The sequence below is a fragment of the Topomyia yanbarensis genome, chromosome 2 (genome assembly GCF_030247195.1).
Source record: "Topomyia yanbarensis strain Yona2022 chromosome 2, ASM3024719v1, whole genome shotgun sequence".
In the NCBI taxonomy this organism is placed as follows: Eukaryota; Metazoa; Arthropoda; class Insecta; order Diptera; family Culicidae; genus Topomyia; species Topomyia yanbarensis.
The window spans coordinates 177040490-177067945 of record NC_080671.1 but is presented as its reverse complement, the minus strand read 5'-3'; the positions used below and the strand labels follow the sequence as shown (position 1 = coordinate 177067945).

The following is a 27456-nucleotide window of genomic DNA, read 5'->3' as shown; positions in this document are numbered from 1 at the left end:
GAAACCAGTGCTTTCCACTACATCAATACGCTGCCATCGAAAACGGCATTAGTGTATAGCTTCAGTATTTATAGGTAGATGAAGACACTGAGGGGAGCTGTCCGAACATGTCAAAATTTGTGATGATGGATGATGAAGGGGCGTGTGCCCCATTATTTTTGGCTATACACTTGCACTGTGTTCAGACTGAAACGCGTTTTGATAATTTCAAACAAGAAACATGTTAGTACGATGGTGTTGAAACGCGTTTTGACTCGTGGTGTGAACGTACTATTAAACAATTTTTGCTTCACTCCGGTGCTGAGTCGAGGTTCCAGTTCCAATTCCCATCCGCTGTTTGTTCATATATTAGTATCTTCCTGGTCAGTTGTCAGTTCATGTCTTTGAATGAGATAGCCGGTTTGTTAGGGCGCTTTAATGTATAGGTATTGTTTTGATGTTTTGGCACCTTAACGGACTTTCTTGCTTTTGGTTTCACTGAAGGTAGTGTCGTTTGAACGTTTTATCCGTGAATGTGATAGGAGACCATTTGCAAATTTGATAGAGTATCGTCAAATTGGGACTCTGGAGTAAGTCTTTTGTGATATATGGAAAGAAGTTAAAATTTTTGAGGGGGAAAGGTGTTTTGCGTTGTTTTGTTTGCATTCGACCCCAAAAAAATGGTTGCATTTGGATTTGATTCTTTTTTTCTATTTCAAAGATACGTGGCGGATCCAGGGGGAGGGTCTTGGGGGTCCGGACCCCCTCCGATTTTTTTTTACTTGATGAAAAAATTCAAACTAGTTTCAATTTTATAAAAGTTTTAATTTCAAAATCACTCCAAACCAAATTTGTCCAACAGAACTGATATTCAGTAAATAAGGTTATTATGAATTGCAAATGTTTATTTTAAAATAGAAAAAAAGCAATACATAGCTGTCGTTTGATTACCTATAGTAGTATCAATGATGATAAACTACAAATGTTGTGTTACGAAATCTTGGTCTAGACCTTATGTTATATTGTATTATTCTTGGACGGTCGTGTTTCGCTGGAAAAAAGAAGCAGGAAATAATAAAATCGTTCACATGTTACCTCCAAAAATTGGTTCATTTAAGCATAGGCAACACTACCGGCAACCGGTTGCCCGGAGTTGAAGTTGTATTTTTTTACAAAGTAAGTATTAATTAATTCAACAAAACGACAAATCTATCACAAATTCTCGGCAGCCGGCTGCCTAGAGCAATAAACAAATGATAACACTCCAGAGAGATCGTATCGCTTATCAAAGTGAATCCAGATTTGTGTAACGCTTTACCCCATCTCACTAACAAAAACTCCTTCCCATGGCAAACGTGGAGATGCAGAGGTATACATGGTCTCCATAACAACGTTTGCCACACTAACATTCCTTTCCTTCCCCGATGACTGTAAGGACGTGGCGTGCGCCGTTATTGACAATTTAAAATATAGAACTCCCGAGATTTACACATTGAGGATGGATAGCTACTCCCAGGCCCCATCTGTTGATTCTCTGTGCAATTTCGCTTGTTCTGGTCAATCACGGAGTAGCGACTGCGAATTGTGCGGTCATCATGCTCATGCTCAAATCGAATATCCAACGGTTTGAATGTTGCACGCTCTCGTTAGTACTGTTTCGGTGTCGTAAGCGCCAGGCTGTACCCCAAAGAGTGCTCATCGATGTTTCTCTTGTTCGCCCATCAACGAACCGGCACCAGTAGCTAAGGCTCTTGGCTTTCATCAAACTCTTCATTCGCGTGTCTAACGTAGCGTAACTGTCGATAACTAGCGAGTAGCCCGGATGATCTTATACGAGGCAGCCTTCTTCGCGTACACGTTTGAGCACTCTTTGTCGCACCTTGCGTTGGGAGGACATCCGCGAGAGTTCACGTCTGGTACGCGTTTAGTCTGAGCTTGAATCGTGGTATCGAGAATCAAGTTCTTGTGCGGACTCGATTTTGTCGGATATCGCGGACGCGTAGCTTTTTCATATAGAAAATGAAGATGAGTTATATTTTATCGAGAAACATGCGGTAGACATGGATGGAACGCCCAACATCTACCAACAGAAGGCAAAAGATTTTTTCTTTCGATTATATCCATATGAGTTTGTCTAGTCCTAGTTTTTCGTTCTATGTTTATAACGTACTAGAATACCTATCCGTCTTTCAATTTCATAGCTTTTAATTTTCATAATCTTAAAGACCACAAAAGTTATGCAAATAAAACCGTTTTCAAGGAACACTCCAAAGTTTACATGTGAATTTCCCGTTAAAGGGAAAGTTTGAAAGATAGAGCTTGTGAATATACGCGGTCTATGATGGCCACTGTGCGGTCACACAATAAATTCCCATATAAACTGGTAACCCCAGGATGTCCGAATGATGTAATACATATTCACATACGTTCAACATTACTTGGATTTGCGGGTCTAGATCACTAATGACCAATCAAAGTAGTTTTGACCACATTGGTCACCTATGACGGATCTTGATGCCCCCGGGGAACTCGCCAAGTTCCCGAGCTAACGTCACACCTGATGTCACACCTATTTTCCAGAACCAGCACGTAGACCGCGAGACCTACAATCCAAAACATTTCTATTATTCTCTCGCGAACGGTCGGTCACTAGTTCACCCCACCGCCGCCGACTTAATTCAAAATAATAACCTATTGCGTAAGACAATGTCCTGCCCTGAAAGCACATGCTGGCCGCGGAAAATCGCAGCGCACATAAACAAGGTTTGTTGTGATTCTACATCACTTTCTGACTTTTACAAGCTTGGTGTCATCGAAAATTCGCTTGGTTTAGGGCTGAAGCTTTATTAGGGTCGCATGGTTCGATAAATAAAAATCATTTATCAGGCATAGATTGGCTCTGAAATCCGTGAACTTACGAATCTTCAGTAAATTTGTCTAAAATGTGTTGGTCTTTAACTTCATTGAAGACAGTCAAGCTCTACGTCGAACCGTTAAAAAGATAAATTTTAGATCCATCATCATAACAGAAAGTTTTTAAATTTATATCTCAAGTTGATATCTATTACTGACTGTAATAACTTTATGTAATCGGCAATGCAAATAAAATCATATCGAGATTATATTTTCTGGTGATATCATTGGATATGACATCAATAAACGCATGCAATGATAATGTTACAGTAAGTTATATAAGTTTTGGATGATCGTTACATGATACAGCTTTTTAAAGCAAATTTTCGAAGTTTTTTTTTATTTCCTAATTTTTGCGTTTTCCAAATGGATTTTCAAAGTTCCGCGGTTGTCTATACCCAAGTTTTAGATGAAAATGGTCGAAAAACTTGTCAGTAAGCTGCTTGTTGGACAAATCTAGTTGCAGTTTGATCAGTAGACGGCATTACCTGTTTTCACCGAAAATACCTTTCAATAATAGCTTAACAAAAATTCAAATTAATTTTTTTTTAATTTTCAATCAGTAAGGGTCTGAAAGGCGAATAATTGTTGTAGAGGTAACTCCATCATTAAAAAGTAATTAATAACAAAAATTTTAAAAACCACTTGCCAGTTTGAATGTATTTTCCTAATACATAGAATAGGACCATAATAGTCATTTCATATCATGCCCACAACAAAAATCTTCCAAAATGTAGTCGTTTCCAGTATATTTTAATTTTTGTTTCAACAAACGGAAATAATTTATGAAACTAAAAACATTTCGTAAACTGAAATAATATCACGATTGTAACTTCAAATTGTTCTCAAAATACTGTGACGATGATGATGATGATGTGAATCAAGTAGTGCCAACAAGCTTCAAAACAATGTCTATGTAGGTATAGCAAATTTCCATGCAAGAATATTAAACTAGTGATCAACCTAGTGATATACTAAACTAAACAAACCAATATTCTTACGTTCCGGTATCTTTCCACATGTTACCTCCTTCCACCAGGTGATGTTTGTTTTGTACTGAAACCATCTCTCCAGTTTAAAGACCACACCAAGATAAGCAGATTTATCTGTTTTCTTGCTTCACACCTCGGTGAACAGCCTCGCCCTGGATTGGAATCATCTCGAACTCAGTGTTATACCGTCGAGCTGGAAGACTTTCCCCCCGAGTCGGTGAGTGTGTCTGACTCTGTGTAGAAGTTCGGTAGCGGATATCCATTACGGAAGCGCATTCAAATTTAGAAAGGCAAACAAGCACATCTCGGTCGATATGTGGTATTTGCTAGGGCTGTTACTGTGGACTTTGGTTTCGGTCTGCCAAACTCATGTCCTTGTAGCTCCTTATCAGGTGAGTTTTTCGGAAGGATATCGATGTTCAATTTCAATTTATTCATTCAATCGTTAAGGTTTCTATTCAATGCAGTGCTCCGGCGATAGTTGGTAGCTATCTAGCAAACGATGGGATTGGACCATCGGAGCATATCTGCAATGGGGTGATTATTAGAGAAAAGTATATTCTAACTACTGCCGGATGCCTTTTCGTTCGGGATAAACTGACTAATTTGAGGTAAGTGCGAATCAAGTTATCTTCTAGGTAGTCACTACCACTTTAATAACCTAAAACCATTTTCACTAGAATACGAGAAAAGGTTCACATCGAATGCATGATTCTCATGCATATAAGTATGATTTTAATGCCTTTTGTGCATTTCAATTGCAATATACAAAGTTGAGGATAATTATGTTGTCTATTGTTTGAAGTAGGCAACTCTATTTTAAATTCATCTTAATGAAAATTAACGATAAAACGTCTACTTGTTGAATAACAAAAAAAAATGAGAATCGGTCAACAAACCATTGAGATGTGGCCTTTTGAAGTAAACATTCCAACTTTTATCAATTTTTTAATTTACACATTATATTTAACGTTAGATAGACAACCCTATTTTCATATTTTTTTCAGTGCACCAAATAAATAACACCTTTTGTTCATTATATTTATGTAATTAAATGGTAAGGTTTTCCTTTAAAAACCGCGACACGCATAAACGATCTAAATAGTCAATGGACAAACATGGATTCACGTTTGAAGTCTGGTAGAAAACCCATCTAAGACCGCATACCACATCCAAACCGTTATAACTTTCGATTCCGTCAATGAAATATTTTCAAACTTGCAGGGGATATACTTGATTACTATATCTTTTGAATGCCAAGTACCAAATAAGTAGACATATATTTTTACATTTCTTACAAAAGAAATGTATAGGATTCGCTCAAACTTTGACAACTTTTTCCGAGGCCCGGAGGGCCGAGTCTCATATACCAATCGACTCAGCTCGACAAATTGAGACAATGTCTGTATGTGTGTGTGTGTGTGTGTATGTGTGTATGTATGTATGTACAAAATGTCATGTAATTATCTCAGCAATGGCTGAGCCGATCTTAATGAAATTAGTTTCAAATGAAAGGCCTAACGTTGCCATTTGACACTATTATTTTTGATTTTCGATATGTTGTTTACTTTCTGAGATATGGGCGATTTTGTCAAAACACAGCAGGTTTTTTGCAAATAACTTTCGAACAATACAATATTGTCCCACAAACTGCACATAAATAGAAAGTTTGTAAACATACCTTTCTAACAAGCTATAGATTGTCTAAATCCGTGCACGAGCGGCGGAGATATTAGACATTTTGTATTTTTAGTCCTCGCTTACCAATTTCCACTAATTAAAAATGAGATTGTTTCATACAGAGTATTGCTTTACTGGTGTTTTAGGGGCAAAACTAAACCGATTTTGAATATCGGGGTATGAAAACACATCTACGTGATTCAAGGAATTCGATGTTGAGAACATTTTGTGAATTACCTTTATAATAAATGAACTATTTCTCAAAAATCAATATATAAGTTCACTTCAAAGACAAAATAATGCGTTGATAAAGAAACAGTGAGTTCTAGTATTTATTCCTTGGATTAGGCATTGCGTTCAATCATGAGGTAAATGTTGGATGGTATATCAATACACAGATCAACAAGTAATTCACCTAGTAGTGAGATAAAAGATTTCTAATATAATTATACTTGTGGCGTCACCGAAAGTAACTGTATGTTTGAAGCCCAAAAATCTAGCGAAAATTTAGCTCTTTTGCAAGATTTAGGTTATACTGGTTATGGAGCAAAATTTACTACTTACATCATTTATGATAAGAATGTAAGAATCAATATATCATAATAATATACCTATAAAGTAATGTCATTGCATTAACCATCATTTGCCATTCCTCACACGCCCCCCCCCCCTCATCTCTCTCTCTCTCTCTCTCTCTCTCTCTCTCTCTCTCTCTCTTTCTCTCTCTGTCTCTCTTCTATCGCATCTATCTAGCTATTTCTGTATGCATTTCTAAGTTGTGTGATAAGATCTTCTGCCAATCTGAAATATTTATTAATTGTAATTGCGAAGGTTTGAGAAAACAAAACTATTTTTTGTCTGCTGCTACATCAACTCAACTTTAATTCAATTGTATTCAAAGCCTGTATCTACACTATAATTAAGAAAATTCATGGCTATATCAGAAAAATATTTGGCTTAACTGGGTAATAAGTTTGACGATGGAAATTTTCAAAAGAGACATTCCACGTGCGATATTTAAACTATTCGTATCTCTATTGAATTTTGAATGAAATATATACTCAAAGACTGAAAGCTGAAGCCAGGATTTCGAAGACAAAATACATGAGAGGAAGAGGTTCTAGAGACGACAATGTCGATGAATTCATGTATTTGGGCTCACTGGTAACCGACGACAATGATAACAGCAGAGAAATTCAGAGACGGATCATAGCGGGAAATCGTGCCTACTTTGGACTCCAGAGGACGCTCCGGTCGAACAAAATTCGCCGCCGCACGAAGTTGATTATATTCAAGACACTTATTAGATCGGTGGTCCTCTACAGCCACGAGACCTGGACTATGCTCGTGGAGGACCAACGCGCCCTTGGAGTTTTCGAACGAAAAGTGTTGCGTACCATCTATGGTGGCGTGCAGATGGAAGACGGAACGTTGCGCAGGCGAATGAACCATGAGTTGTATCAGCTGCACATTCGTTGTATTGGTACGAACTTTCATGAAAAATAACGGATCAAAGACCAAAAATATCCACAAATTAGATCCAGGAAAAGAAGTCCCCGAAGTACCCACTCTCGAGGGGGGATACAACTACAATGTGGCTTCTAACTAATCGTCGTCCATATTTGGATATTCTGAGTAGTTTGAACCATTTCTTTTTCACAATATTGGTCTGTATAGGACTTATTTATCCATATTTCCTGCACGAGTATCGAACGAAACAATACAAACACGGCTTTCATGCAATCGACATAGCCTAAACATTTCACACTATTTACTTCAATGCAACTAAAAACTTTGAAATATCTACCTGTCTCATTCACGAATCGCATTCTCCCTCTGTCGTTCTCTGTTCAAGGGGCTTGAAACCACATGTGACCTTGTCTCACTATACTATATTCAATTACGCGTTAAAATACTGGACCAGTACATTCTGTTCTGCACATAAATTTTTTTTCGGGAATATGTGACCAAAAAGTAAACTTTGAATTCGTCAAGTAAAGAAGCATGAAAATAAAAAGAATAAAACCAAAAAAAGATGGAAGCCCTAGAAAGTCCATTGCATATTTATTAGCCTTTTCTCAGAAGATGGGATTTTCAAAAACATTTCAAAACTTTCTGATGCAATGGTTTTCAAATTCGTACAATCCGGTTTATTCATTTTCTTTATTCAAAAATGTGTTTGGCTTCAAATACATGACCATTTCATTTTAATTAATTATTTCATTCCGCATCTTTTTGTTCGTTTTGTTCATCTGCGTTCATTTTACTTATTTTATTTGTTTCATTCTTTGGATTCACTCTGATCAGTTTATTCTTTTTGTGCATTTTACTCATATCATTCATTGTTTTCATTGTATGCATTTTATTAATTTTTTCCAGTTTATTCATTTTGTTCAGTTACTTCATTTTAATAATCTGACTACTTTTTCAGTTTTAATCATTTCATCCAAATAATTTATTTGATTCAATTTATTTCTTTATATTAATTTATAACCTTTTACTGTTGTTCAATTTTTCATTTTAATCAATGCATTTAATTCTGCTCATTTTCTTCTTTTTATTCATTTTATCACTTCAGCTCATTTTGTTTATTTGATTCGTTTGTTTTATTTATGCATTTCATTTATTTTTTACTTTATTCATTTTGTTCATCCATTCTTTTTATTCATTTGATCGATTTCATTAATTTGATTCATTGTATTCACTGGATGAATTCAATCAATTTGATTCATTTAATTCATTTGATTCATGTGATTCATGTGATTCATTTGATTCATACGATTCATTTGATTCATTTGATTCATTTGATTCATTTGATTCATTTGATTCATTTGATTCATTTGATTCATTTGATTCATTTGATTCATTTGATTCATTTGATTCATTTGATTCATTTGATTCATTTGATTCATTTGATTCATTTGATTCATTTGATTCATTTGATTCATTTGATTCATTTGATTCATTTGATTCATTTGATTCATTTGATTCATTTGATTCATTTGATTCATTTGATTCATTTGATTCATTTGATTCATTTGATTCATTTGATTCATTTGATTCATTTGATTCATTTGATTCATTTGATTCATTTGATTCATTTGATTCATTTGATTCATTTGATTCATTTGATTCATTTGATTCATTTGATTCATTTGATTCATTTGATTCATTTGATTCATTTGATTCATTTGATTCATTTGATTCATTTGATTCATTTGATTCATTTGATTCATTTGATTCATTTGATTCATTTGATTCATTTGATTCATTTGATTCATTTGATTCATTTGATTCATTTGATTCATTTGATTCATTTGATTTATTTGATTTATTTGATTCATTTGATTCATTTGATTCATTTGATTCGTTTGATTCGTTTGATTCGTTTGATTCAATTGATTCATTTGATTCTTTTGATTCATTTGATTCATTTGATTCATTTGAATCATTTGTTTCATTTGTTTCATTTGTTTCATTTGTTTCATTTGTTTCATTTGTTTCATTTGATTCATTTGATTCATTTGATTTATTTGATTGATTTAATTCATTTGATTCATTTGAATCATTTGAATCATTTGAATCATTTGAATCATTTGAATCATTTGAATCATTTGAATCATTTGAATCATTTGAATCATTTGAATCATTTGAATCATTTGAATCATTTGAATCATTTGATTCATTTGATTCATTTGAATCATTTGAATCATTTGAATCATTTGATTCATTTGAATCATTTGATTCATTCGTTTTATTTGATTTATTTGATTTATTTGATTCATTTGATTCATTTGATTCATTTGATTCATTTGATTCATTTGATTCATTTGATTCATTTGATTCATTTGATTCATTTGATTCATTTGATTCATTTGATTCATTTGATTCATTTGATTCATTTGATTCATTTGATTCATTTGATTCATTTGATTCATTTGATTCATTTGATTCATTTGATTCATTTGATTCATTTGATTCATTTGATTCATTTGATTCGTTTGATTCGTTTGATTCGTTTGATTCATTTGATTCATTTGATTCATTTGATTCATTTGATTCATTTGATTCATTTGATTCATTTGATTCATTTGATTCATTTGATTCATTTGATTCATATGATTCATTTGATTCATTTGATTCATTTGATTCATTTGATTCATTTGATTCATTTGATTCGTTTGATTCATTTGATTCATTTGATTCATTTGATTCATTTGATTCATTTGATTCATTTGATTCATTTGATTCATTTGATTCATTTGATTCATTTGATTCATTTGATTCATTTGATTCATTTGATTCATTTGATTCATTTGATTCATTTGATTCATTTGATTCATTTGATTCAATTGATTCATTTGATTCTTTTGATTCATTTGATTCATTTGTTTCATTTGTTTCATTTGATTCATATGTTTCATTTGATTCATTTGATTCATTTGATTTATTTGATTGATTTAATTCATTTGATTCATTTGAATCATTTGAATCATTTGAATCATTTGAATCATTTGAATCATTTGAATCATTTGAATCATTTGAATCATTTGAATCATTTGAATCATTTGAATCATTTGAATCATTTGAATCATTTGAATCATTTGAATCATTTGAATCATTTGAATCATTTGAATCATTTGAATCATTTGAATCATTTGATTCATTTGATTCATTTGATTCATTTGAATCATTTGAATCATTTGATTCATTTGAATCATTTGATTCATTTGAATCATTTGATTCATTCGTTTTATTTGATTTATTTGATTGATTTAATTCATTTGATTCATTTGATTCATTTGATTCGTTTGATTCGTTTGATTCATTTGATTCATTTGATTCATTTGATTCATTTGATTCATTTGATTCATTTGATTCATTTGATTCATTTGATTCATTTGATTTATCTGATTTATTTGATTCATTTTATTCATATCTTTAATTTTATGCATTTCATGTTCAGTCATTCGTTTTATTTCATTCAATTTGTTAGTATGAGTCAATTTATTCTATTAATCTTATAACTATTTCTAAACATAATCTTAATTTTTATGTAATAACCTAATCTAATTTGATTCGTGTATTTGGATCAAAATTATAATGATTTCCATTAATTTTTTTACTCGTTTTATGAATTTAAAAACCTATTGTTTCAATTTTTGCTTTACTTTTTTATTTCGGTCGTTTTGTTGATTTCTATAATTTATTCAATTTATTCGAGATTTTATTCGTGGAAGACTAGAAACTGTTTTCATCCCACCTCTAATTGGGTGCCTACTTCTCGTGAGTTCTGCAAACTAATCCAATAGTGAAATGTGTAAGAAATGTCTCATCTCACTGCTAGGTGGATTAAATCGGTTTTTTATTTATAAAGATAGGACTAAGCCCGTGGGTGTTTGCTGGTAGCCTTATGAAACGTATCATAAAACTTCAAATTGCCATATCTCTCGAATCTCTCCATGGGTCATTTTGAAATTCACTGAGAAGATGCTTGGATACTATATCTTTCGAATGCCGTATGCCAAATTTATGGTCATTTTTTTGTTAATAACGGTTTTAGGAACACCGTGGTTTATTTCAGTTTATTACGATCCAAGTACAAATTTTAACACATACAAATACATAGAAAACAGAACAAAGAGCAAAAAGCAAAGAGCAAAGAGCAAAGAACAAAGAGCAAAGAACAAAGAACATAGAAGAATGTTGATTTTGTTTCTTTTTCACAAGAACATGTTTACGTGTAATTTCTTCATCGCTTTGCTCTCATGTTCTTTTCAGGCGCCTCATCAATGCAGCCGAGATTTTTATTCTGGCCGGGGATCTTAATCTCAGTCAAGTGTCGACTGGGAATAACAGCGGAATCAGGCGAAACGTAGTGTCCGTAATTCCCCACAACAGATACAACTCATCAACCGGCGAAAATGACATCGCCCTACTCAAGGTAAATGCAAAATCTTTTATGAAGAAACACCGATTAATGATAAGAAACCACAAAAATGAATGAGTTCACCAAGAATAACAAACCGACAAATGAGTCCACCGCGCATGATTTATGATTTGCACAACACTAAAATTAATATCATCAACACGTGATTCATTATAGCGAACCAACCCGCCAGATGTGGCGGCAGTACACGTTCTCTGCAAATAGGGACCCTGAACAACGGGAGGAACAAAAATTAATTTTAATAAATTTAATAAACTTTTACTTCAATTCTATTTGCCGGGGGCGCTCGTTTGCACTGGGAACTGGCGGTAAACCGACGCGTCGGCTCATTTTGTAAAATGGCACCACTTGCACGTGATAAGCTTGACCGGTCGCTACCGCTATACAATACGACCTCGGTCCAGTGGATCGAGCTGCAGCAGAGTGCACTGCCACCCACAATAATGCCAATGGCAGCTCATCAGACAACGGCGGCGACGGCGATAGCAGCCAGCAACAAAGTTAATGAAAACTGTTTCATAAACATTTATAACAACTCCGTCGGGGTGAGTAGTTTTCCACTTACGTCATCCAACACACCAGAGTTTCTATAAAGTGAGAAAAAAGATAAAGTTACGTGAGAATAATTTTACTTCCCGGTGGAATTTATTGGATGCCGGGAAAGTTCGGATGCTTCTGGGAATGATAATAAAACCTGCAGGGAATAATTCAACATCCTTCTAATACTATTAGTTATCTGTTTTCCTTTTAAACTTCTTTCACTCATTATTGTTGTTTCGCTAGTAACTTTCCGTTTATTCTCAGGTTTCAAATTATCCTTATGCAACGGTTGCCAACGTGAGCATGATTGAGAAATGGATTTGCGATTCCCATTGGAAGTCCCCGAGTGGGACACAGTCGATGGTAGGACGGGCAGGGACTTGTGTTGAGTACAGATTCAGCAATTCAAAATCATGTTGGGTGAGTATGGGATGGGTTCCAAGTTTTGCTTTTTTTGTAAAAGGGTACAATACCAACTATAGCATGTTAGCATTTAACATGTCGCCTTCGACTCATCACTATGGTGCGACTCACTTGAGCAGTACAACGTAAGTACAAAAAGAACACTACTTTTGTGTACATACAAACAACTAGCTACAGATGATGTTCCGTTAGCACAAAAATTCGTATTATGAAAGGAAATAAATGATATTAGCTTGCTAGTAGAATAATGTTCATGTATCATTGTGATTTCAGGAGCAGAATCAGCAATCAAAGCTTATCTGCTAACAAGGCATCATCTTTGACCAGTCGTTTTCATGCAAACTCAAGTAGTTAATGACCTGTTGGGTGTGAATGGGAGTTTTATTTCGGTCTCATAGGCATACACGTTGCCGATTCGCAAGATTTCGTTTTGCTCTAACCAGCAAAAATCGATAGCATAATCTTTTTCTTTATGAACGCAACCACTACCTTCGAACTCATGCAAACCTGTGATACGACTATACGATGATTCAATTACTAATCGTCAACTTACAATGAAAATTGGATGCGTGTCTTCTGCCTCGTTCTCAAACAAATCGGGTGTTTCTCAAGGAAGTAATTTGGGTTCACTTTTATTCACACTTTACCACATGGATGTCGTATATTCTACGTTGATGCAGTTAAAATATACATGGTGATCAAGTGCATTTGGGATTTCTTAACTTTATAACAGCTTAGTAGCGTAGCTAGACATTTACTTCGGGAGTGCGGTTGGTGTAACCGTTAAAGGAGTGCAGAAAAGTGTAACGTCGAAAATGTCCTACGTACGTCGCTTGCTATTGTTCTAAGGAATCGCAAAAAGTTTTAAGCTCAAGGTTTAATGTTACGGAAGATAGGATTCCGGTCGTGGACCCTTTCCAAAAAGAGCTGTCAACGGGAAAATGCTGCACAACCGCCATCTTGTAACAAAATCACTTGAAAAAAATATTTTTTATACTTCACAACTAGTATTATAAATCCCATTTTACGAGATTCCGATTTACCTCTTTATTGCGTCTAGAAAAAATCCCGAAATATGCCTATTTTTTCGTGTTCTACAGTGGTGCAACTCCTAAACAGCGCCGCCCTAGCGACTGAATTCCGAACTAATATGAAATGATCCAATAAAGCGTTAGATGCCATGTAACAACTTTCCAAAAAACACCAAAACTCTTAATCGAAAGATAAGAAAAGGACTTCATTTATCAAAAATACAGGAAATTAAGTACCTACAAAAAACATTTGAGCTACTGTATTATCCGAGTATATGAATCCGAGTATATGAAAAAATGCACATATAACATGTTTTAAATCTCCACAGATAACTTTCTTATCTAAAATGTTGAATTTGAAGATATTGCTCTCAGCTAATGAATCCGAAACCAGTCATTAAATAACTAACTGAAAACCAAATGATTCTACAAATACGAATCTTTTGCCTTGAAAACCTGTTAAATCCGCTGATAAGAATATTCACTTCTAAAATATTGCAGAATTTTTAGATTCTTCCCAGAGAAGGCACGGGGGAGGGCACGTGCCCCCCCCCCTTTTCAACCGGAAAGTTATTTGGTTGAAATGCATGTATATGCAAATCTTTCGGGAATACTTTTTAGCGAATAATTAAAATGTGTTAAGGTCGTATACATCATAGCTTATTGAATTAATATCATAGATGAATAAAACGGATACTCGTAGTCCTTAGAGTATCCATTTATTTTGAATAATTCATGCGCTGAAATGTTCCCCGTTTCCAGTTCATTGTTAATTACCAGCATATTACCAGTATCAGCACCAGATGCCGTATTTCATGTCAGCGACCCGCAGTTGTTTACAAGAAGCACATAGTCCAGCTGCATTTCACGAAATATCGTCTATTCGGTCCCCGGGACGCACACTTGCCACCAGTCGTGAGGAAGCTCTTAGTCCCCCATCATAGTCGAGCCCTTCCTGCCAGCGACCAGCAGCCGTCCCGGTCCTGTGGTGGAGTTGGGACAAGGGGTCTTCCGCAAACCTACTACAGGCAAGTACAATGTATCTGTGAGCTCTTCCTTGCCTCAAAGCTCTTCGATTTTCAGCCTTGGTCAACGACAGGACAAGCTGCTGTTATACTACCAAAATGTTGGTGGAATCAACTCAACCGTTGAACAATATCGCCTTGCAGTCTCTGACAAGAGTTTTGACATCATTGTCCTCGTCGAAACGTGGTTAAACGATGACACACTTTCCAGTCAGGTGTTCGGTACAGGCAATAGCCGAAAATCCACCGGAGGTGACGTATTAGTAGCAGTTAATTCCTGCTTGAAAGCAAGCGCTGTCGAGAACATTTCTTGGGTTTGCTTTGAGCAGGTTTGAACGATTATCGAGCTTGGAGACCGTAAGTTGTACCTGTGTGCGTTGTATGTTCCTCCCGACCGCGCTCGCGACATCAAATATGTCGATGCACACTGCAGCTCGGTCTTTACGATCCTCGAAGATGCTAATGCAGTTGATGAGATCATGGTGGAAGGAGATTTTAACCTTCCTAGCATTTCATGGAAATCTTGCCGCAATGGATTTCTTTATCCGCACTCCGACCATTCCGTTCTCCACCCAGGTGCAGTGAGACTACTTGACAGCTATAGTTCAGCCACGTTACTACAAATCAATCCTATTGCCAATGAGAATAGCCGCCACCTCGACCTTTGGTTTGTCAGCGATCAGGTTTCCGCCACATCAATAGTGATGGCTCCCTCTCCTCTAGTAAAACCAGTAGCGCATCATCCTCCGTTGATCGCCACGATAGCACTGTGGTGCATGATTTCGATATTTCACTGCTCTCCGTCTCCTACGATTTTCGTAAAGCTAAACACGAAAGTATCGCAGACCTTCTTTCCACCATCGATTGGCAAAATATCCTAGACCTCGAAGATATCGAAACCGCAGTTCAAACTTTTCCCAACGTTCTGGCATACGTTATCGACAGGTACGTTCCGAAGAAAGTTCACCATCGACAAGCAGGCCCTCTATGGATAACGAGTACGCTGCGACGGCTCAAGGCCATCAAGAGAGCTGCACTGCGGAGATTTACCAAGTATCGCACAATACCACTCAGAAACTATTACGTCAGTCTCAACCACGCTTATAAACGAGCCAGTCAACAATATCAGCAAAATCTTCAGCGTAATCTTATGTCGCATCCTAAAAGTTTCTGGAAATACGTGAACGAGCAGCGCAAGGAATCTGGACTGCCGTTGTCTGTGACTTTCAATGGGAACACAGCCACCACATCGCGAGACATATGTGCACTTTTTTCGAAAAAATTCGCGAATGTATTCACAGATGAGGCACTAACTATTGAGCAAATCGAACTCGCTGCTAGCAGAGCTCCACTTGTAGGCCAAGCTTTGGGTGCTATCGATGTCGATGCAACGATGATTACCAGAGCTTCCTCTCGGCTTAAGTCATCTTTCAATCCGGGACCCGACGGATTCCCCTCCGTTATCCTGAAAAGGCACATTGAAGCTTTGATTACTTCGCTTCTTCATATTTTTCGAGCATCTATTGCTAGAGGAATTTTCCCGTCTTGCTGGAAACACGCGAACATGTTCCCAGTATACAAAAAGGGTAATAAACGAGACGTCAATAATTACCGTGGAATAACTTCATTGAGTGCAGTTTCGAAGTTGTTCGAGCTGGTGATTATGGAACCTCTTCAGGCTCATTGTAAGCAGTACCTAAGTGACGATCAACACGGCTTCAAGTCCAGGCGGTCAACAGCGTCTAACCTGCTGTGTTTGACATCCTACATAACAGAGAGTATGGAACATCGTGCTCAAACCGACGTTGTTTACACCGACTTATCTGCCGCTTTCGATAAGATAAATCACAATATCGCAATCGCAAAAATGGAGAGATTTGGAATAAATGGTTGTGTTTTGCAGTTGTTTCGATTCTACCTCACAGATAGATGGCGGTTGTCATAGGAGATTGTCAGGCTCCCACCTTCATTTATACGTCAAGGAAGCCACTTGGGACCATTGATGTTTCTGCTATACTTCAATGATGTACATCTAGTTCTGGAGACTCCACGATTGTCCTTCGCAGATGACCTCAAGATATTCCGCCTAATTCGTTCAATTGAAGATTGCAGATTTCTCCAACAGCAGCTTGATGTATTTTCTGATTGGTGTAACACAAACCGCATGTGCGTGAACCCGAAGAAGTGTTCGGTAATATCGTTTTCACGGACAAAGGATTCGATTCATTTTAACTACCGTCTACTAGAAACAGACATTGAACGCGTCAGTCACGTTAAAGATCTGGGAGTGATTCTGGATCCTCAACTTACGTTTAAACAACACCGTCTCCTATGCAGTTGGTAAATCATCTCGAGCACTGGGATGTATCTTCAGAATAGCTAAAAATTTTACGGATATCTATTGTCTCAAATCGTTCTACTGTTCTTTATTTATTTATTTATATTTATATATTTACTTCCAAAAACTTAAGACTGCTGTCTTTTATGTTCAAGTACTAAGGTAAGATGAGTGCGCCAGATTATTCACAATAGCAAAAAAATATCAAAGCATTACAAAAACTATATATAAAAAATATACAAATTCCCTAACTAAAATACTCTAAACATGCTTTCTTAAATCCCATCTTTGATCGAATTAATTGCAGATCTTGTGGCAGTTGATTCCAGTGAGCAATGCCTCTCACAAGCAATGATTTAGCATAGTACGTTGTTCTGCATCGTGGTAGCTGAAATTTCCTGCCCCGCTGACTTCGCAAAGGAATCAGTTTACACTGAATATATGAAGCAGATTGACCTTTAATGATGTTGTGTAATAGTATTGAAGATCTTAATTTTCCGAAGTTCCTAAAAGGACAACCAATTAGTTCACGTTGTCGGTGAGTCACGCTTGAATAACGGTCCAAGTTGAACGTAAAACGAACACAACAGTTCAATGCAACCTTTAATTTGTTATATGCAAAGGCAGATATTTGATGCAGTACAAAATCACAGGACACCAAATGAGGGTAAATTAACGATTTAAACAATGTTAGCTTAGTATTTGTATTCAAATGATTTGCTTTTAAACGGAGAGAACGTAGAGCTGCGTATATTTTACCACATTGTTGTAATATGTGCGTATCCCATTCTAAATTGTTTTGAATAGTAATCCCCAGACTTTTCACTGTGTCTCGATATTGGATAACGTTGTTCTCAAGCAAAATAATTGGTTTATCGGGAACAGTTTTGTTTCGTGAAATGAAAATCGCTTGCGTTTTAGCTGCATTTAATTTAAGTGAGTTATTTTTAGCCCACTCCGCTACGATGGACAAATTCCGGTTGATCAAGGGCGATGCTTCCTCCGTAGATAGATTAGAGCAATTGAAATAAATTTGAACATCGTCTGCAAAAAGATGTACACTACAGCCTTGTAATTGAGATGGCAAATCGTTGATATACAATGAAAAGAGAATAGGACCGAGAACTGAACCCTGTGGCACTCCAGAGATGATTGGTAACATCTCTGACAATAGTCCGTTATTCAAGACAGTTTGATATCGATTTACGAGGTAAGAATTGATTAAATTCACAGCTCTGTGACAAAACCCAAACTTAATCCGTAGTTTACAACATAGAGATGAATGAGAAATGGTGTCAAACGCTTTAGAGAAATCTAAGAGTATGAGAACTACTGAACCACCACCATCTAGAATTAAACCAATGTCATCGCAAACTTTCAGAATAGCAGTTTTAGTGCTGTGTCCTGCACGAGATATCCAGACTGATATGGTGTCAATAAATTATTCCGAGATACATGGCTACATATTTGGATTTTAATAATTCTTTCGAATGCTTTTGATAGTGCGCATAAAATACTCACAGGACGAAGATTTTCTAAAGTATTTACCGACAATTTCTTTTTGATTGGTACAATTTTTGACACTTTCCATGCTCTTGGATAGATACTTGTTTTAATTATCTGATTGAAGATATAGTGTAGTGGTTTCAATATTAATGGTAGAATTTTTTTATAAATTTAATGGGCAATTCATCTAGTCCCACCGCGTTTGATTTTATATCGTGTACGGCGTTGATAATGTGGTAATTCTCAATCACCTGAAAATCAAATGGTGCTGGTATATCATTATAGTGGTGTATATCAATGGGATCGATGGGGGCTGAGAAATTGCTAACAAAAAACTCATTAATTTGATTGGCACTCATATCGTTTTTTTCGCTGGCTTGCGACTTCTTAAGACCTAGGGATTCAAGCCTCTTCCATAGTTGTTTTGAACTAATATCCAAGCAAGTTCTTTATCGCGATCAATTCTAGAATATTGCTCTGAAGTATGGAGTCCAGACTACAATAATGGTGTTTAGAGAATAGAGTCCGTTCAGCGTTGCTTTTTATGTTTCGCGCTTCGTAGATTGCCGTGGAGATATCCTACTCGACTACCTCGCTATGAAAACCGGTGTCAGCTAATTCAACTAGAGCCCCTACATGTTCGAAGGAATACTGCAAGAGCCTTGTTCATCGCTGACACTCTTCCAGATCGTATAGATGCTTCAGCTATTTTGGAACAAATCGACATAAACGTCGGTTCTTGAACACTACGCAACAACATTATGTTCAGCTTACCATTCCGACGCACTAACTATAGTATGTATGGAGCAATCTGCAACGAATTTTTAACCAGGCAGCTTCGGCATTTGATTTCAACGTTTCTCGACAAACTCTGCGTATACGTTTCTCCAGACTATTTAATCAGTTAGCTAACAACACTTGACCTTTTAATTTGTTTTTAATTATTGTATGACTATTGTTTTGTGTACTTGATTGTTAGAAATTAGATTAGTATTAAGGCCAACATCATTGGGGCTTTGATATGCCTGTTGATGTATTGAACAAATAAACACCAAATAAACAACAAATATTGTCTCTTCGTTGCAGATACGACCGCAGTCGTTTTTGGGTTCCAGTTAATAGGAAAATAAACCTGGGTGGACCATCACTTAAAGATTACCGCGATATCAGTCCAAGACTAATTGACTTGGATTACGCCAATCTCGGGCACAGAATCAAAAGGCAGGTGAAGGCAGGCAAACCGAATCGATCGCCGTCAACACCCGTTTGGTGTGGACGATTTACTGCAATTGTAACGTAAACGGTGTGGGAAGATGTGAGTTTGGGCTGGAAAATGCTTCACAAAGCGATGAAGTGTTACTTAACGCTGGATAGCATTGAAGTCATCAAACCAAACAAGTTGCTTCTCTCTCAGGACGATCAACGGGCTAAGTCATTGTTAGAATCCCTGAGTCGTCCACTGTTTAACGACTTCCAATCCGGCCTGCTCTGAAAACACGATCACGTTCAACTTCCGGACAGTGAAGCGATGGCTTTCAACCGATGGAAATGTCTCGAAAACCGTTTGAGCAAGCATTCAGTACTAACCGAGGCTCTTGAACAGAAGATCCAAGAAGGGTGACGTGAGAAAGCTGGCTTCGGAAGAACTTCAAGAAAATCGTGCGCGTATTAGGTGCCTAACTATAGTGTGGGATGCAGTTGCCAACATCTATGGAGTTTCCTTAAGTTCAGTCCTCCTGAAAGGTCAGCACTGATCCGTTACCGTCAGTTTCGAGTGGTAGTGTGCGGGGACATAAGGGAGATGTTTCACCAAGTTCGGATGACAGACGAAGACCAACATTGCAGGCGCTTTTTCTAAAAAGGCACCAACGAGCCAAAGTCCAGTATTTACGTCGTTCCGGTGATAACTATTGGCGCATGTTGTTCACCGAGCACTGCACAACCCGTTAAGAACCTGAACGCAAGACGATTCGAGCAGAACAATAAAGAGGGGGCCGATGCAATCATCAAGCAACACTACGTTAATGATATACTCGTTAGCACTGATACAGAGGAAAACGCAGTGAAGCTCGCACAGGAAGTCGAAAAGATTCACGAGCAAGCTGGGCTTGAAATTCGAAACTGGATATCAAACTCCGCTACGGTCATGGCAAACTTGAAACAGACAACGCTTGAAGAGAAGAACCTAAGCATCGATGACGAAGCTACTACTGAAAAGGTGCTCGGAATGTGGTGGAATCCGACGACAGATCGATTCACTTTCAAAATATCTTCCCGTTACGATGAAAATCTGCTCTCCGGCGGTCGTTGCCGACCAAACGCGAAGTTCTCCGCACAATGATAATGGTGTACGATCCATTGGGTTTGATTACGTACCTGTTGATTGTTTTCGAAGGTTCTTCTGCAAGAAATATGAAGAACTTCAGTGGACTGGAAAGCTCCTATCAGTTCGAGAAATGGTTAACGTGGCTGGTCGTTTTTCGGAAGGTACGATCCAAGGTGCTTAGAGTTATAAGGTGATTCGTCTTTGGCAGTAACTAGGTGAGGAGTGAAGTAAGCGTGCAGCAAGCTGCGGAGTAGAAAAATGACGGCGAACAACTTTGTTTACATACTGAAATCCAAGCAAACATGCATGGGGATGTAGTAAACAATGTTGTTAGCTGTCGTTTCTAGAACCAACATGGCTGATCGGCGATTTCGAGCATCGTATCACCTGAGAATAAAAGCTCCTTGGTACGATCTGTGTAAGTAACGAGATGTTACCGAACGTCGATGACTGTTAAGGCGGAGGTAGAAATGCACACATTTGTGGTTGTGAGTGAGAACGGTATCGTGGCGGTCGTCTATCTTCGATTCACGATTGAGAGTTAGAGTTCCAGTCCATCACGAAGTCCGGGCTACACGTGGTGTCCGATTGGCGGATACGGTAATGGCATCACTGTCCATCACGGCTAGCAAGCGGTACTTCTGAACAGATTCCAAGGACGTGTTATGCTGGCAAGATCCGACCACCGGCGATATAGCCCATTCGTTGCGTTTCCCATCAGTGGAATTTTAGAGTCGACGGAAGCTGGCGAGTTGCGCTGAATTCCGACGAAGCAGAACGCTACCGATGAAGGGACGCAGTGGACACGTGTTCCCAATCAATCGACGGACGGTGACTGGCTCTGTGGACCACAAGTTCTTGGACAAAACGAACACGTCTGGCTTCCAATTCCTAGCTGCGAGAAACCGACAACAAACCGACAAGTCCACATCTATTTATTCATTCCAGAATTATGGATCCTGTTATAAGGCCGCAAGAATTTGCCAGATGGACCACTCTTCTGAGTAGCGCGGTTTTCGTTTTCGAGCACTCTACGAGACAAGAATTTCGTGTCTTTGGACCTCTGGTGCAACAAGAGCTAGCTAAAGCAGAGGACTTCTTGTTCCACTAAGCGTAGTCGGAAGTTCATATTGATGAGATCACCGTGCTAGCCGCAAATCACTTTGCCAGAGATGAGTGAACGAAGATGATTAAGAACAATATACTGTTCCATTGCGCCTTCCTAGACGGGAATGGAGTTGCTTGTGTCGGTGGTCGAGCAAAAGTCAGTACGTTTGCCGAACGCGATTTTGTTGAACTCGTCATTCTCCCTCGTAACCTTCGCTTCAAACAGCTCATCATTGCCGACATTCACGTACGTTTCTACCACAAAAACTATTCCACAATCATAAACGAAGTTCTACAGCGTTACCTTATTCCTCGTTTGAAAGAATTTATCTATGTTATCAATTTCGACAGTAATTTCCACAAAACAGCAAAAAAACTCTGTTTTACACATTAAAACATCCATGTCCATCAAAAATAAATTAATAGCGTTCTTTCTAGGTGTTAGGTCTTTCATTTGAAATAAGTTTGGATAAGTTCGGTTCAGCCGTTGCTGAGAAACAACCCATAAGTCTGCTGGTTGCGCTCTGGAAAACTCCTAGAAAGAATCATCCTTAAAGGGTTAACGAAATGCACGGAGGGTGAGCGTGGACTGTCCAAGATGCAGTTCGGATTCCGCAAAGGAGCACCGACAGAAGCCACAAGGATATCGATACTGCGCTGTGGTCACGTTAGATGTGAAGAATGCATTAACAGCGCCAGTTGGAAAGCTATCGTTACAGCGCAACACAGAATGAGGGTTTCCGATTATCTATGCCAGATCCTGAAGAGCCACTTCCAGAGCAGATTGCTGCTGTACGAGACGAGCGAAGGCTTGAAGTCAATGCGAGTCACAGTAGGCGTTCCTCAGGGCTACATTCTAGGTCTAACACTTTGCAACGGGATGTACGATGGGATTGCCCAGGAAAGTGAAAATCGTGGGTTTCGCTGACGACGCGTCACTAACGGTGATAGGTGAGATACTTGAAGAAGTGGAGGTATCGGTGACGGAGGCAAACGCGATTGAGAGGATGAACGGGGCCAAGCTGCAAATAGCCTACCACAAGACGGCAGTGTTGTTGGTCGGCAACTGCAAAGCGGTGCAGCGGATGCAGCTCGACGTCGAAGGGCAAGCGATTGCATCGAAGCATGCACTGAAGCAATTGGGAGTGAAAATCGACGACCGATCATCAATAACCACGTCGACTACGCCTGCGAAAAGTCGGCAAAGGCAATGAACGCAATAGCAAGAATCATACCAAACGTCGGCGGTCCGAGAAGCATCACGAGGCGTCTGATATCTACTATTTTGTCTTCGATACTCCGATATGGAGTTCTTGCCTGGGATGCTGCATTGAAAACCAAGCGGAAAGGTGAAATGGCTGATGGCCATACGAGTCGCGAGTGCTTACAAAACAATATCGTAGGAAGCAGTATCACCGAGATGATCCCCATCTCCATACTCTTGCTGAGGACGTGAAATGCTGCCAGCGGAGAAATGCACGTAATGCAAGGAGACTGGTCCGAGCGGAGTCGTTGGCTGAGTTGCAGCAGGAGTGGGACAACTCGGAGAAAGGAAGACGGACCCACCGACTCATCCCAAATGTGTGTGCTTGGGTGCATAGGCAGCATACCCAAGTAACAATTGAAGTTTTATAGCACGCTACAAGTGCAATCTAAGTTTTATCAGTGGCTATAAAACTACCATAAAACCTCAACTGTTACTAGGGCAGAGAGATAAACTTCCATTTGACGCAGTTTTTGTCCGGACACGGATGCTTCCGGAAGTCTTGTATCGGTTTAGGTATGCTTCGTCACCCCTTTGCCCGGAGTGCGTGGACGTGCAAGAGACACCGAAACACGTGGTCTTTGAATGCCATAGGCTCGAAGAAGTTCGTAGGGGTATGCCTGGTGTGACAGTGTACAATATCAATGAAGAGATGTGCCACGACAAGCATACCTGGAACGCAGTCAACAGAGTGGTTACGAGTATACTCCCCGAGCTTCATAGGCAGTGGCGAAGAGACCAACAAAGTAACGCCATTGGCTAGAAAGGCACCGTGAAACCAGAAATCGAGATTCGCCGCCGGGAACTCTCCGTCGGTATAGACTAGGCCCACAGGTAGGGACCAGTAGAGTGGTACGCGACGTAGCACCGGATTCGGGCCGTCGGGGCGCCAGTGAACCAGACGTGAGGCTTCACCGGAGCCGCCGGACCGACCTCGACACCCTACCGGGTGGCTAGATCTACCGCCGGGGATTAGACCGAGTAGACCGCGTCGAATAGCTAGCAGCGGATCGCTGGGGCGCCAGTGAACCGGAAGCTACGCTCCACCCGGAATCGCAGGATGGACCATAGCACCTACTAGCTGGCTCATTGAGTAGGCTAGGTCCAAGATTTTTGCAAAGTCTTGAGCTGAATTGCTCATCTGGGAAGATGAGCAAAATGGGACGAGAGGGGAACTAAAGGACCTAAAGGAGTTGCGGTGCTAAATGGCACCGGTAAGGGAGCCAATGGGCCCAAGAATTTGTGGTGCTAAAACCAAATAAGAATCGGTATCGGGAGAACTTCCTTCGCCGGGGAACTCTCCGTCGGCGTAAGCGAGATTCATCGCCGGGGACTAGACTGAGTAGACCGCGACTAGACACCACCAGTCTCGGGTCGTCGGGGCACCAACGAACCGGACGCCCTGTAGCACCGGAATCTCCGAACTGACCTTGGCACCTGGCTGGTTGGCTCGGTTTCGGGAGAACTTCTCTCACCGGGGAATTCTCCGTCAGAGTAGGCTAGGTCTATCGTCGGGAACTAGACCGAGTAGTTCGGGATCAAGTCGGAAGCACAACGAGTAAGTGGTGCTGAATGGTACGAGAGGGGAGTTGCGGTGATGAATGGTAAATGGGAGCTCGGTAAATTAGACAATCTGAATTTTTCGCCCAGATTGTCCTCGTAGGGGAAGAGCACCTTGCCTTGACTCACAGCTAGCTCTCCGACTGCCATGGTCTGTATGTATGGTGGGTGGCGTGTCGAGGAGTGGTGCTGAAACCCTACTGAAGAAACTAACTACTTAGTAGTTGAAATAGAGTGGGTGCTATACACATAAAACCCCTCCCTGAACCCGTTCCCTGAGACGTTAGGGTTTTTGTACATTTTTTCCTGTCTCAGGGCTTTTTGGAAAGTTTTGCAATGCTCTTAAAAAACACGCACACACACAGATATTGTTTCAAATCGTCGAGCTGACGAGTATAAGACTCGGCCTTCCGGGCCTCGGAAAAAAACTTGAAACTTTGAGAAAATTCTATACATTTCTTTTATAAGAAATGTAAGAAACGGTTTTTGAACTCCACTCTATCCTCAATGATCCGTATCGACATTATGCTCATGTGCCGCTACATCATCGGCAGCGTCACTTATTTTATCCCACAATGGTTTTAGACGTTTCAGCCGCACCGAAGACTCACTGACCTTGGAGCTGACCATACACTGCTCGATTAATTAGAACATATTGTTGAATGAGGTCAGCAGGTCCTCATTTAAAAACACAATATCGCCCAGAACTTCTACCAAACAAAATGTTATGCAACATAACATAGCATTCGAAAATGTATTTCACATTTCTTGAGGTACACAACGAGAGGCGGTGCCAAGTGGCTGATGGATACGGAGTAAAGGGGATTCCGCAAACTTACCCCAAACCGCCACCTATCACCGGGCTCCCCTACTGTACATTCAATATTTTCAAGAAAACGAGTACACTATATCTCCGAATATCGTGGGTAACGTTCCAATCGGGCCAATATATTCTGATACTTTTAATTTCAAGTAAAACATTCCAAAAAAATAGGTGTTAGAACAATATTGATTGACGATGGAGGAACATATATTTCTAATTATCTTTAACCGCCGTTCAATTGCTAGCTGGTTATTTTTAAACCATCCAACCGTTTAACTTATGCTCTATACGATTCGACACTGAATTCATTGGTACGGAAAAACACAGTTATGTAAAGATTTGTAACTAGCAATTAGGCTTCCAACAACTCCCACAAACGTTAATCCCATCCATTTCATTGAACAGTATTTCAATTTTGCTGTAATGTTTATTCGACTGAAAACGAACTGCTTTCACATGTACATTCGGTTATCAAATACCTGTTAGAGTTGCAATTTCGCCACCAGTTGGTGAATTCTAGGTCCAAAACATTTGTAGCACTTTAATTCAAGCTCATTAACTCGAACATGACAAAATTAGCATCATGCTGCGTAACCATGTTGTTGCGTATTAATCTACACGAACCTGCGAATTACGCCGCTATGCCGAACAAATCCCAGCGGTGATAATTCCAAACTCAATAAAATAAATGAAAATCAGTAAACCAAATGCCAGCCACTTTTACATATTTGCAGCTCGATTCGCAGGACCTTCGCTACAGTGGAGAACGGGGCACCGCATTGGTATGCAATTTCAAATTAGTGGCCATATTGGCAGAAATAAATCCACCCGTAAATCCACAAAGCTGCACTCAGATGAAACGCACCACCGCATTCTACACTCCAGTGGCGCCCTATCGGGATTGGATAGTAGGTGAAATCGGAAGTCTCTACACGACCAGTACCAGTGCTACCGGAGCAAATAAAACAGTCACTGGGGGTGGTGGAAATGTTGCTAGCAGCGGCGGAACCCAACAGCCAAACGCAAATGGGCCTCCATCTAACTCCTGGAGTAACCAACAGGCTACCACTGCTGCCGCAAATCCAGGTAAAATCAGCCCCAATAAGCTCCATAATATTAACCACCACTCATCCGATTACATTTCACATTTTTGGTGACTTTTACCCACAGGAAAATCAAACTCTGTCGCAGTATCAATCGGCCCCGGAATCGCATCAAACCTAATTCTTCTCAATTTATTCATTACTTTTACCTTCATTTATCGATTCTGATGCTGAGAGGCCGGAAGAATGGATACCATTCCAACCATCAACATCATTCGAGAGCCGTGGCCCGGAACCACATCATACGCCAGTTTTCCATGGATGGGCCTAACCACCCAAACCTGCCAGCCAGGGACGCCCTTCTGCCGACACATCAAATAAATTGTTCCCGGCGGATGTATGTCTGTGAAAATGAATAAACTTTTTGAACTCCTGATGGTCAAACAAATGGAGCAAAAAAAAACTTCGAACCATCACCACTACCACCACCACCACCCAAAAACACTCTTCTCCCATAAAAATACAGTTCGCAAACAAATTTTTGTATATCCTTCAGCTACCCATACCGCCAGGTTAGCGACTGCCGTTGCCATTGTGCGATGACCACGCAGCCACAGAGGATGGAAAATAGAATGCTAACCGATCCCATCAACTCGATTAATGAAATTTTAATTTACAAAACAGGTCCCGGAAACGAATTGAATTTCGGAAACGTAACAAAGGCGTTGGAGCACACTTCAATTTGAATAATTGATTCGGTGGTGTCGCATTGTTTTTGCCTTTCTCAATAGAAAGGTATTGCAATTGCTCTGAAAACCGACTTTTTAACGGAGGCCCGGAGGGCCGAGTGACATATACCATTCGATTCAGTTCGTCGAGTTCGGCAAATGTCTGTGTGTGTGTGTATGTATGTGTGTGTGTATGTATGTGTGTGTGTATGTGCGTCTGTGTGTGTG

At 39.2% G+C, this 27456-nt stretch overlaps 1 protein-coding gene across 2 annotated transcripts; it reads left to right on the top strand.

Moving 5' to 3' along the window:
• The first annotated feature begins 3350 nt into the window (after positions 1-3350).
• Positions 3351-26991, top strand: LOC131682222 (acrosin-like). 2 transcript variants are annotated; one of them, XM_058963555.1, is made up of 8 exons: positions 3351-3808; positions 3932-4276; positions 4335-4495; positions 11346-11508; positions 11877-12059; positions 12319-12474; positions 26192-26543; positions 26628-26991. In XM_058963555.1, the coding sequence occupies exons 2-8, from the start codon at positions 4199-4201 to the stop codon at positions 26726-26728; spliced, it is 1194 nt and encodes a 397-aa protein (XP_058819538.1). In that variant the 5' UTR covers positions 3351-3808; positions 3932-4198; the 3' UTR covers positions 26729-26991. The 2 variants fall into 2 exon arrangements, with proteins under 2 accessions (XP_058819538.1, XP_058819539.1); XM_058963556.1 differs by having other exon boundaries at positions 3351-4276.
• Positions 26992-27456: the final 465 nt, after the last annotated feature.

Bases quoted from the DNA above. Each gene is read 5' to 3' on its own strand.
- LOC131682222 (XM_058963555.1), top strand. From the start codon at position 4,199: ATGTGGTATTTGCTAGGGCTGTTACTGTGGACTTTGGTTTCGGTCTGC. The intron at 11,509-11,876 runs GTAAATGCAAAA...GCACGTGATAAG, and splicing joins ATGACATCGCCCTACTCAAG to CTTGACCGGTCGCTACCGCT. The intron at 12,475-26,191 runs GTGAGTATGGGA...ACATATTTGCAG, and splicing joins GCAATTCAAAATCATGTTGG to CTCGATTCGCAGGACCTTCG.